Genomic DNA, 12,981 nt, shown 5'->3' with positions numbered 1-12,981 from the left:
CTTGGGGGCTGGAGAGATGGCTTAGCGGTTAAGCGCTTGCCTGTGAAGCCTAAGGACCCCGGTTCGAGGCTCAGTTCCCCAGGTCCCACGTTAGCCAGATGCACAAGGGGGCGCACGCATCTGGAGTTCGTTTGCAGAGGCTGGAAGCCCTGGCGCGCCTATTCTCTCTCTCTCCCTCTATCTGTCTTTCTCCCTGTGTCTGTCGCTCTCAAATAAAAAAATGAACAAAAAAAATATTTAAAAAAAAAATGATAACTTGGTGGGCTAGAAGGATGGCTTAGCTGTTAAGATGTTTGCCTGCAAAGCCAAAAGATTCATCTCTCCAGGACCCACACAGTCCAAATGCAGAAGGGAGCGCATGCATCCGGAATTTGTTTGCAGAGGCTGGCGGCCCCGGCATGCCCATTCGCTCTCTCTCCCCCTCTTTCTCTCAAATAAATACATTAAAAATGTATATATATACACTTAAAAATGATAATTTGGTAAAAAAAAAAAAAAAAACAAACAAACATGACAAAGCCTGGTTGTCAAGTCAGGTTTTCAGAAAAAACAAACACCTTTATGTAGACTGGATCACAGAAAAGGAAAGTCTCCACACTGATTCTTTACCACAGACAGGAACCCAATACCCTCTCTGGTAGTTTTGTCTTATCAGGTTTAAGTGCTATCTTTGGTACAGATTTTGGCACAAAGTTAAGCAACAACCCCATCTGGTACAGGGTTTGCATTTCTTTTCATCATGAGAGAGGAAGAAGTGGTAATGCAGTGTTTTGAAACTGCACCTAATATCTGAGTAAGCCATGTTTTGGGGTAAGCGGAACATAGGAAGACACTTCTTGGTTCCCCTGAGGACAGAACTATGATTAAAAAAATAAAACAAAACAAAACAGCTTGTTATGAAATGATACACACCAATTATTTTATTCTTTCTCTTAAGTACTGTAAAATGATTTGAAGGATCATTTTTCTTGTAAAATAGTGTATCTTATTTCCTAGTAGTTGAAATTACAGTGTTAAATCTAATAATAAAGGCATATTATTCATTTTAAAACTGTAAAAGAGCTTTATCTCAAAGCTGAAGGATTACAGTTTGAGCTTAATTATGCTGCTAGGATTTGGGGAGGGGAAATGGAGGAAGAGAGGCATATGTGGGTGACTGCCCTGTGATCCTCTTACCTTTTAACTGTCTTAACCTCACCTTCAAATCAGGCATCTAGCCTTTACTTTCAGGTAAGTGGTGAAATGATTAAGCTTCTCATGGAAACACTTGCTTTCTTATTAAGAAGGAGAGGAAATATGTCACTGTGTTATCATGTCTGAAAGAACAAAGTTTGTCTATGGACATATCACCCTGAGCATGCCCAATCTTGTCTGAAAGAGCAAAGCTTGAGAAAATATATGTCTCAGTTGTTTATAAATATAAGACAATGCTCCTGGGATTTGAACCAAGTCCTATGTTATTGATGACATACCCAAAGGCCTTCAGTAAAAACTTGTGGGTCATAAAGAATAAACTAGTAAGTACTGCTATCTATTCTTATACAACTTATATTTCATTCTTAAAGAATTACATATTATGAGCCGGGTGTGGTGTTGCACGCCTTTAATCCCAGCACTGGGGAGGCTGAGGTAGGAGGATCACCGTGAGTTCAAGGTCACTCTGAGACTACATAGTGAATTCCAGGTCAGCCTGGGCTAGAATGAAACTCTACCTTGAAACGATCTCCCCCTCCCCCAAAAAGAATTACATATCATGTATTTTCTTACCTTTAATTCTGAAGCAAAGCTCTAGATATGTTCTTTAAATGTGTTTACCTTAGGAATTAGGGACATCAAGTTTTAATTACGCATGCCATTTTCTATAATCTTTAAAAACTTTTTTTGTATATTTTTTATATGAGAGCGACAGACAGAGAGAGAAAGGCAGATAGAGAGAGAGAGAGAATGGGCACGCCAGGGCCTCCAGCTGCTGCAAATGAACTTCAGACGTATGTGCCCCCTTGTGCATCTGGCTCATGTGGGTCCTCGGGAATTGAGCCTCGAACTAGGGTCCCTAGGCTTCACAGGCAAGTGCATAACCACTAAGCCATCTCTCCAGTCCATTTTCTATACTTAAAAAAAAATATTTATTTGCAAGCAGAGAGAGAGAGAGAGAGAGAGAGAGAGAGAGAAAGAGAGAGAGAAGAGAGACAGACAGAATGCATGTGCCACTTTGTGCATCTGGCTTTTTATGTGAGCACTGGGTCATTAGAATTTGCAGGCAAACACCTAACCTCTCAGCTGTCTCTCTAGCCCTTTTATATAGACTTTTAAGTTTTTTTTTTTAACTTGAGAGCGACAGACACAGAGAGAAAGACAGATAGAGGGAGAGAGAGAGAATGGGCACGCCAGGGCTTCCAGCCTCTGCAAACGAACTCCAGACGTGTGCACCCCCTTGTGCATCTGGCTAACGTGGGACCTGGGGAACCGAGCCTTGAACCAGGGTCCTTAGGCTTCACAGGCAAGCGCTTAACCGCTAAGCCATCTCTCCAGCCTCCTTCTATATAGACTTTTAATTTTTTGTTTTTTATTTATTTATTTGAGAGCAGCAGAGAGAGAAAGAGGCACATAGATAGAGAATGGGCAACCCTCTAGCCACTGCAAAGGAACTCCAGACACGTGGGCCCCTTGTGCATCTGGCTAACATGGTTCTAGGGAATCAAGCCTCAAACAGGGGTCATTAGGTTTGACAGGCAAGCGCTTAACCGCCAAGCCATCTCTCCAGCCCTATATAAACTTTTAAAACTGGATTAGTTAGACTTAAACAAGGAAATTTCAGCTAGTCCCAAATGATAGGAAAAAAATATTAATGTTCATTGAATATTCCTGTCTCTCCAGACCTTTCTCTCTTTACTCCTAGTTTCAACAATGGACATTCATTCATTCTTCCTTTAAATGAAAGGATTTAAGAAAACACGACTGGGCTGGAGGGATGGCTTAACAGTTAAGACATTTGCCTGCAAAGCCAAAGGACCCAGGTTCAATTCCCCAGGACCCACGTTAGCCAGATGCACAAGGGAGCACATGAATCTGTCTGGAGTTTTTTTGCAGTGGCTGGAGGCCCTGGTGCACCCATTCTCTCTCTCTCTCTCTCTCCTGCTTTCTCTGTCAAATAAATAAATAAAAAGAAAATATTTTTTTTAAAAAAGAAAACACAACTGAGTTTGCAGGGAAGACTCTATAGCACAACCAAAAATGTTAAATCCAATCTAAAGTTAAAGGAATTTTTAATATTTGTATTTGAAAATGATAGGCTTGGGCTGAGGACATAGTAAAGTACTTGACTTGCAAGCACAAGGACCTGAGATCAATAAAAAAACAAATGTGGAAAAAAGAAATGTCCACATAGAATTCACAGCCTGCAGTTTCTTAGAAGTCAAAGTAACAAAGGCAAAAGGATCTACAGTATAATAGGAAATCAAAGCATAACAACTATAACAAAAACTAAAATAGCTAAGTATTTTCTCTGTGTACAGACTTACTAAACATATGCAGTTTTAATCCATGAAACAGGCTTACAAGATAAGTGTCAGCCTCATTTCCTGAGGGTCTGTTATAACAAGTAGGTGGGCACAAGTTTCTATACCTAATAAGTAAAAAACAGAGAACCAATCCAGGACCTGACGCGATAGCCTATGCACTTCCATTTACCGTGCCGTTTGCTCTGCTCACACTGATGAGAGTGCAGCCACATGAGACACTGTGTCTGGGGAGACAGGGAAGGAGATAAGCAAGACAGAGGAGAAATAATAAGTGTCTGGTTAGTTCCCTAGTAGAATAAACCCAAGTAAGCTGCAGAGTTAAGTATTTGTTAGAGTGTCTGTCAAGGGTTAAGAATAACAAGTATTCATTTAGAGGGAAGGTCTGCCAGTGTAACCCAGGCTGACCTTGAACTCTAGATTCATCTGCCAAAGCCTCTCATGTGCAGGTCGGGATATGTGCTGCAGAGTCTAGGTCTGCCCTTCTGGGATTCTCTCCTGGATCCTCTCCCAGTTTTCCCTCACTGGGGCTGGGGTGCAGCTCAGTGGTAGAGCACTGGAGGTTTTATGCCTGCAGTGCAATTTAGGTAGTAACATCAGCATGGTTGAAATGCATACTTCAAAGAATTTAGGCTGGCCAGGTGTGGTGGGGTACACCTTCGATTCCAGCACTGGGGAGGCTGAGGTAGGAAGATCTTTGTGAGTGCAAGGCCAGTCCAGAGTACAGAGTGAGTTCCAGGGCTGCCTGGAAAGTGACCCTACCTTAAAAGAAAGCACAAAAGATGGCGCAGTTGTTTAGGTTAGATCTCCAATTACTCTTGGGCCTCAAAAGAGCAGCAGCTGGATAGCCCACGCCTATGATTTCAATATGTGATAGGCTGGGCCACTGAGTGACACTCCATCTTCAAAAGTAAAAATAAAGAAGACAGGAAGAGGGGGAGGGAAGAAGAAAGGAAAGGAAACAAAAAACATTTTGTCAACTGTATTACCTAGTGTCTAAATAAAGAGTCAGCATTTCTTCAACCCATGTCTCTTCCCTTAGGGCAAAGTCAATAGAATCGGGATGCTGAAAATTGTATTGTGAGAAAGGAATTGTAGAGAACACTGTCTACATTAGACTACATTATTTCTTTAAATTTTTAAAAATTTATTTACTAGAGGGGTAGCAGGAGATACTACCAAGCATGGTGGCACTTGATAGGCTAAGGCAGGAGAGTGACCACAGAGGCCATCTTGGGCTACATAGTGACTTCCATGCCTGGGCTTGCTGCTACTGGACCCATTCTAGTGGCCTTATGAGCCCTAACACTGAGCTACACCTCCAACTGCTTTTGTTCCTGGGATTTATCTGTATATTTAAATGTTCCTGGGAGATATATATATATATACATATATATATATATATACACACACATACATGTATGTATACATGTGTACATATATGTGTGTTTATACATATACATATGTGTGTGTGTGTATATATATATATATATATATATATATATATATATTTCTTGTTTTTCCAAGGAGAAAAAGAGAAAGGAAGTAGGGATAATGGGCATGCCAGGGACTCCAGTTGCAGCAAACTCCAGATACATGTGCCACTTCATGCATCTTTTAAATAGGCACTGAGGAATGGAACCTAGGTTGTTAGTATTAGCAGGCAATGCCTTTATAAAAACATAAGGGTTGGAGAGATGGCTTAGTACTTAAGCTCTTGCCTGTGAAGCCTAAGACCCAGGTTTGAGGCCCAATTCCCCAGGACCCATGTAAGCCAGATGCACAAGTGGAGTATGCATCTGGAGTTATTTGCAATGGCTGGAGGCCCTGGCACACTCATTCTCTCTGTCTCTCTCTCTCTCTCTCTCTCTCTCTCTCTCTCTCTCTCTCTCTCTCTGCCTCTTTCTTTCACTGTCTGTCTGTTGCTCTCAAATACATAAATAAAAACTAACCAAAAAACATAAAAAATTTAAAAATAAAAAAAGAATAACAAGTAAGGGCTGGAGAGATGGCTCGGCTCCCTGTGCAAGCATGAGAAGCTGAAGGGGCCTGAGTTCAAATCTCCAGATCCTACTTACAACTTCTGGGTATGACAATACATGCTTGTAACCCAACAGAGACATGAGAACCTTTGGAGCCCCACAAGTTCCAGAATTAGTAAAAGAGGACTGGGGCTCAAAACAAGATGAGGCAGAAGGGCAATGGAGTGGTACACCTGAAGTTCCACTGTAGCCTCTGGCCTCCTCAGACACGTGACTGCTACAGGCAAACATAAAGAGCACTGCAAGGTCATAGATAAAAACATACACCCCCCCACACACACACACACTTTACACACATCATCAAAAAAAAAACAACAACAGAGTAGTTAAGTAAGAAAAAGGCAAAAAATAAGACAGTCCAGTGATGGTTGTTTCACTTCCTTTTGACTTATGACAGTTTACTGCTGCCCAAAGAGGCTGGGAGATATATGGTTCCAGAAAGTTCTGACTCTTTCATTATCATTGCTACTATTTGAATATATTATGAAACATATCACAGCCTCCATTTGTAGACTAGCCGTCTTATTTATAAAATAAAGTGTATTCTTTAAACTTGGAAAAGGGAAAACCATCAGTTATATTAATATATTAAGGTCCAGGTGTGGTGGTGCACACCTTTAATCCTAGCACCTGGGAGGCAGAGGTAGAACAAGTGAGCTCAAGAGTGGGCCGTGACTACATAGTGAATTCCATGTTAGCCTGGGCTAGAGTGAGGCACTACCTCAAAAATCAAACAAATATTAAAAGCTATGATAGGGTCGGGGAAATGGCTGAGTGGGTAAAAGTGCTTGCCATGCAAGCATGAGGGCCTGAAAGGGCCCGAGACCACATGAGTTCAAGCCCCAGAACTTACATAAACAGCTAGGCGAGGCCATGTCTGTCTGGAACCCCAGTCCTATGGGAAGCAGAGTGCAGAAAATTGATGGGGTTAACTGGAAAGCTGGTCTGACTGAAAAAATAGCAGTTCTGTGTTCAGTGACAGACTTCAGTGAGAGCAACAGAAGACAGCTAACGTGCTCTCTGGCTCTGCATGTGTACGCGAGGCTCACATATACGCACACACGTACAACACACACATGCCATACCTACTTAAAAAGCTATGATAAACAATTATTAGTCTGAATCAAATATGCTGTTCATTCTTTACATTATTTTCTGGAATTGAGGTTTGGAGATAGAATAATAATTGGTCTTCCTAGAAGGAGATACGACATGAAATGAAAACTGCTTTTTCTCAGAGTGATCTTTCTTGGTCTTTTAAAGTCAAGCACATTCATTAAGTAAGTTAACTTTCAAATGCAGCATCTTGACTACGTATTCTCAATGACTTGAAAGTTATCAAGAAGTTGATAGGTTTTTCTTGGTTCTGAAAAAGTAATACAACACACTGAACATTTGGAAGCAAATATATGAGGTCAGCAGAAATCATGAGAGAAAGCAAGACTACAGAGTCAGTATGTAAAGTTGAAATGGGATGCTAGGGATTCAGGAAAGTTCTTGAGGCCCAAACCCTAGATTTGCATCTAATTTTAATCACAGAATTGAATAAAATAAGACAGAAGGATAATTATAACATTATTATATTTATTGAGGGAAATATAGAACCAAGGAAAGGAAAATCAATGCACCCACATGGCCTGAGAGCCCACGTGGTGCCTGGACAAACCTTGGAGAGGACAGAAGAGAAAGTTCAGAGAGCTCCTGCTATGTGTCAAGAAGGAGGTTACCCCTCCTTCTTGTGGGAAGTAAGAGGTTAGGAGGTTTTCTCCTTGGCTTGGACCAACTGGGAGAAACTCACCAGAAACTGGTAAAACATGTTTATAACCTTATGGTGGTAGCTCAGGTGAGCCAGAGAGAGACCGTTGATTAGTCTGGGCTAGAGGCTGGCTTGGGAAGAGGCCAGCCATGACACCAAATTCTGGGGTCTAAGCTTGACCAACCACAATGCCAGGATTCTAGGAAAAAGACCTCCCTCCCAGGGAAGGGCTCGGCTATGGAAATAAACAGGTCTAGGGAACTAGGCAAGAGATAAGAAGTCAGATGATCCTTTGATCTCTAGAAGTGCCGACCTTCCAGCCTTTGTACTTTCAGGGACCCCCCCCCCCAACTGCCTAACAATGCTACCTGACTCCCTCTCAATGAGACAACTGAAAAGAGCAGGATGGTGAGAAAAGAGGAGCATGGAGCACCTTATCCACTCCTACAGAGCGCAGGGGTGTGGGGCATGGAAGCAAAAGGCTTCACAGCCAAGTCATAGGATTTGGATTCTAGCGTGCACCACAGTAACTGTTCTTAGACAATGGCTTAAATTTCTCAGACCCTCTGCTTATCACAGAGGAAAAGTAAAAGCTGCAAGCTAGCCAAAGGCACCTCTCTAGGGAGGAGCCATGAAGCAGCACAGGAAGCAGGAGCCCAAGAGTCACAGTGTTGAGCAGAGGGACTTCACCAGAGAGGAAAGGGGGAGCTGGGCAGATTCATAGAGGAGGGAATACCAAGGGGCTATGGACAGCTCAAAGCAAGACAGAGCTTTGTGTGAGACAACAGCACTTAGGAGGAAACTGAAGGAGTATTTTTAAATTCATTCACTGACATGGCCACCAGCATGCTCTGATTCGATACCAGCCCAGCCTCTACTAGTTATGGAATTTCTCTTCCTTTCTCCAAGTGAACAGCACACAGCTTTCATACTTCTGCCCTAAAAAGTGCCCTCGGTTTAGAAAGCAGAGGTGAGATCTCCTGAGGCTGTGGTCAGATAAGGAATTCTACTCACTACCAGGTCCCCATGGCCTCAGATGTGGCAGTGTACATAGTTGAAAATCCAAATCTACTGGGGAAAGGTGAACTGAAGTTCTTAATCTTGGCACCATGTCTGCTGTTACTAACAGTGGAGGGCCCTGGCCTGGACTCCTAGAATTCTAGTGTTCCTTTCCAAAGGGAGTATCCTAAATCATTAGGGTTTTTTTTTTTTTTTTTAACTTCAATGAACTATACAAACCCTCTTCTGTTCTATAAAGGAAAGACACAGACAAATACCACAACGTGCTCTTTGTCAGTGACAAAAGTAGTTTTGTTTAAAAAAAAAAAGATTTTACTTTTATGTATTTATTAATTAGAGAAAGAGAGAGGGAGTGAGTGAGAATGGGTGTGCCAGGGCCTCCCCAGCCACTGCAAATGAACTCCAGATGCATGTGCCCCCTTGTGCATGGGACCTGAAGAATCAAATCGGGGTCCTTAGGCTTCACAGGCATGTGCCTTAACCGCTAAGCCATCTCTACAGCCCCCAAAGTAGATTTGAGAACAAACATTAAATCTGGGTCACAAGCCAGAGGGCTTAGTGTCATATGCCTTAAAGCCTACAAGAAAATGAACAAGTAAAAGCAAACAAAAAACAAAAAATGAGATATAATCAATATGGACCACATGAATTATTCACATTTATCAGTGTATTGGGCAAAAAAAAAAATCACATACCCTTTCATATCGTATTTATTCTGTGCCTTATCCCTCTTTCCTCCTTTCTTCCCTGTCAGTTAATATATATTAAGTGAAAGACAACTCACAACAATACCTTGTGTGATTAATATCTGGTTGTCAACACGACAGGATTTAGAATCATCATAGAAACCAATCTCTTGACATGTCTACTACGGACTTGCTAGATTAGATTATTTGCGGTGGAGAGGCCAGCCCTAAATGTGGGCAGCACTATTCCATAGGCTGGGGGTCCGGGACTGTATAAAATGGAGAAAGCGAGCCAGCACCGGCATTCATCTCTCTGCCTCCTCCCTGCGGATGCAATGGAGCAATGCTGGCTTCCTGCTCCTGCCATGCTCTCCCTATCATGGTGGACTCCACCCTCTGGGACTGTAAACTGAAATAAGCTCGTTCTTTCCCTAACCTGCTTCTGGTCAGGTATTTTGTCCCAGAAACAAGAAAATTACTAATAAACTTTCCAAAACAGTCCATGCTAATGACAAAAGCCTCATGGTTGGAAAACTCTCTATGCCTACTACAAGTGCCTGATGTGGAGCTTTCTACCTCACAGAAATACACATGACTAAGAGACACCTATGCCTTTCCTTCATTCACTTGTACTTTGTTAAAGCAAAGGAAGCCAAGCTAACATTAGTGTCAAAAGTTTGTATCTGGGGTTGGAGCAGGTCTGGAAACCCGAGTTCAACTCTCCAGACCCCATGTAAAAAGCTGGGCCTGGTTACACATGTCTGTAAATCTAGCCTTGTGGGGAACAGGAACTGGAGAACCACTGGGGCTCATGAATGGCAAGCTCCAGAATCATTAAGTGGGTCAGCTGCAAGGGAAAAAAGGTGAGTGAGTGATGGAGGTAGTAAGAGCATGGCACTACATTAGCACATGCATGTGTAGGCAACTATACATGCTACACACACCACCACCACACACAATACAGCTACATACAGCAACACCACGCCACAATACTATGCTCATGCCCCACCCCCAAAAAGATGGAACTTGGGAATATCATATACAATAGAATATATTTTTAAATCAAGGAAGATTTAGAGGTGTGGTGGTGCACACTTTTAATTACAGCACTCGAGAGGCAGAGATAGGAGGATCGTCATGAGTTCAAAGCCACCCTGACACTACATCATAATTCCAGGTCACCCTGCACTAGAGTGAGACACTACCTTGAAAAAAAAAAGACAAAAGAGAAAGATTTAAGACTTCTAAGAATTTACAATGCTTTACAGTTTACAAAAAGTTCTCACATACATTATTTCAACTGCTGCCCTCAGTAGCAATGTAAAGTGAATTTGATTGTTCTAGTTTTTCCAAAATAAGTAAAGAGAAGCAACAAGATCAAGGTTCTTGCCCAAATTCTCTCAGTTAGCAACTACTAATGGTAAAACTGGAGCCTAGGTTTGGGTGACTCCAAAGCCAATGCTATTTTTATTTTACCAAATGTCCCTCAGGAAAAAAGATAAAACTCTTTAAAATAAAAAAGGATACTCTTGACAGGTGTGGTGGCGCACAACTTTAATCTCAGCACTTGGGAGGCATAGGAGGATCGCTGCAAGTTCCAGGACACCCTGAGACTATATAGTGAATTCCAGGTCAGCCTGGGCTAGAGTGAAACCCTACCTCAAAAACCCCAAAAGATATATCTTTTTTTCTTTTTTCTCTGCTGTATCCAATGGATGAATAAAACATTCTGTTTATTGTTTTGATAAGTAAACAATTACTCAATGATGTTGATTAATTTTTATTAAAACTTCTCATTTAAGCTGTAAAGAACAGTGTACCTTATGTGCCTAGAAACTGCCCCGGCTACAATTACACATACAATGCCTCCAATACAGTACTCTATGCTATTTATTATGCCTCAGGTGGGCAGAGGCTGGAGGGTAACTTGAAAAATCAAAAGGTAGAGGCTATGTCCGAATGCTGCACAGAAGCCTTGTGGCCAAAAACAATTTGTAGCTAGTGACCAAAGTGCAATTCAATTCCCTGCAATTTGGCTGGAACTCTAGACTATGGCAGTCTTGGCCTCATAATGGTCTTCTTGAATGTAGAGACTTCTTCAAATTCCCAGCTCAGTCCTTTGTTAACCTACTTGGCTCTTTTCACACAAAACATAAGTTAGCTTTCCTTCACTTCTTAATTCATTTCTGCTCAGTTTTTTGAATCAGAATGCCCAGGAGCTCATTGGTTCTTGTTTTAAAATTAGAGTAGGTCATAACCAAAGAGATTTCCTTTTAAGGCTTTTTAGGCTCAATTTGAACTCTGTGAGTGAAGTCAAACACCTACATTTTTCTCTCTAATGGGGGGTATAAGCTCTTGTTAGTCAAGCCTGGATACACATACAATTTTCTGTGGTTAACCCATATGGAAACCATAGGGTAGAAATGACTTACAAATGAAACGTGAAAGACAGATTTAAAAAAAATTATACTTACTTGGGAGGAATTCGTGAAACTGTGTTCACATTTGGGGCTGGGATCACCACTTGAAGGATGTGTTCAAGGGCTGTTAATCCACCAGCAACTTGGAATGCAATCTGATCTGCCACATTCTAGACAGAAATACAAACAGAATTAGCCCAATTTCCCAGGCAATAAAATTATAACCAAGTGAGATATTTAGTTGGGAGATAAAATACTCAGTTGAAAGAAACGAGTGTTAACAGTGGTGAACATGATCACTCTGCCTTATGAAGCTTAAGATTCAGTGAATGGGACAAATATTAAGAAGGATTAATTGGCTCATTATGACTAAGATGACTTCAATTACAATTAGCACCCTGGTAAAAAAGCAAAGAAAGGTTCTCTATAAAAATAATTGAAGAACCAATCAAATTTTGGGGAAAGGGCCAGGATGGGCATCTAGGAAGAAGTTAAGGTTTTAAGATAGGCCAAAGAAAAAGGGAAGGGGAAAGGCACAACAAGCAGAGGAGGAAAAATTATGAAAAAAAAATGTTTCTAATACTAATAAAAATCAATCGTATCATCTTAATTCCTAGTTAACAATGTAAACTGACTTCCACAAATATATTCTCTACTAGAATGTCCTTCAATAAAATAAGACAACTTAATATCTAACCATTTTGGCTATATATAGATTCTCCCCAGTTTAAATATTTTCAGAAGAATATGAAGTAACCATTTCAGAATTCAGCCTATGGTTATTTTTTCTTTTAAAAATATTTATTTATTTGCAAGCACAGAGAGAGGGGGGGGGAGGGGGGGAGAGGGGAGAGAGGAGAGAGAGAACAAGAGAGAGAATGGGTATACCAGGACCTCCAGGTGCTGCAAAACGAATTCCAGATGCATGGGCCACTTTGTGCATCTGACTTTATATGGGTACTGGGGAATTGAACTGGGGTTGGTAGGCAATGCAGGCAAGTGCGTTGACTTTTGAGCCATCTCTCCAGCCCTCTATGATTATTTTGATATAACTTTTATGAAAAGGAACTTGTATTACTCTAGCTAGGGGAAGCAAAGAATAATTCTACGCTATGTTATTACAGTTTTTAAACATTATATTGTATGCAAAAAAAAAAAAAAAACAATAGGATAGCAACCTATTCTGCCCTGAACTGTGCATGCCATCTCCTTTCATATGCTCAAGTCCTAACATCTCAAGATCTTAGAAGGTAACAGTATTTGGAGTTAAATTTCCTTGAAGAAATGATCAAGGGAAAATAAAACTACTAAGGTCATGCAACATGACTGGATAGGCTGAAACAGAAACAGCCATGTTAGGACATAGCCAGAGGCAGCCCTTTGTGAGCCAAGGAGAGAAGCCTCAGGAGAAACCAACTCTGCTGGCTTCTCTGGGACTTCTAGCCTCTAGAACTGTGAACAATGAATTCCTGGTGATCAAGCCAAGCAGTATGTATTTCTTTGTTATAGCAGCCCTAGAATACTAAAGTAATCTCTCCA

General features: G+C 41.3%; 1 protein-coding gene across 2 annotated transcripts in view; it reads right to left on the bottom strand.

Annotated features, from left to right (window-relative positions):
- Positions 1–12,981, bottom strand: part of Scaper (S-phase cyclin A associated protein in the ER) — a 424,329-nt gene that overhangs the window by 144,428 nt on the left and 266,920 nt on the right. For both annotated transcript variants that reach the window (XM_004660424.2, XM_004660425.2), the window contains exon 24: positions 11,497–11,612. In XM_004660424.2, the coding sequence (XP_004660481.2) occupies positions 11,497–11,612 (116 nt within the window). The remainder of the gene's footprint in view (positions 1–11,496; positions 11,613–12,981) is intronic.

Source organism: Jaculus jaculus, chromosome 10 (genome assembly GCF_020740685.1).
Source record: "Jaculus jaculus isolate mJacJac1 chromosome 10, mJacJac1.mat.Y.cur, whole genome shotgun sequence".
Lineage (NCBI taxonomy): Eukaryota > Metazoa > Chordata > Mammalia > Rodentia > Dipodidae > Jaculus > Jaculus jaculus.
The sequence above is the reverse complement of the archived record's forward strand: the minus strand, read 5'-3'. Positions and strand labels throughout refer to the sequence as shown.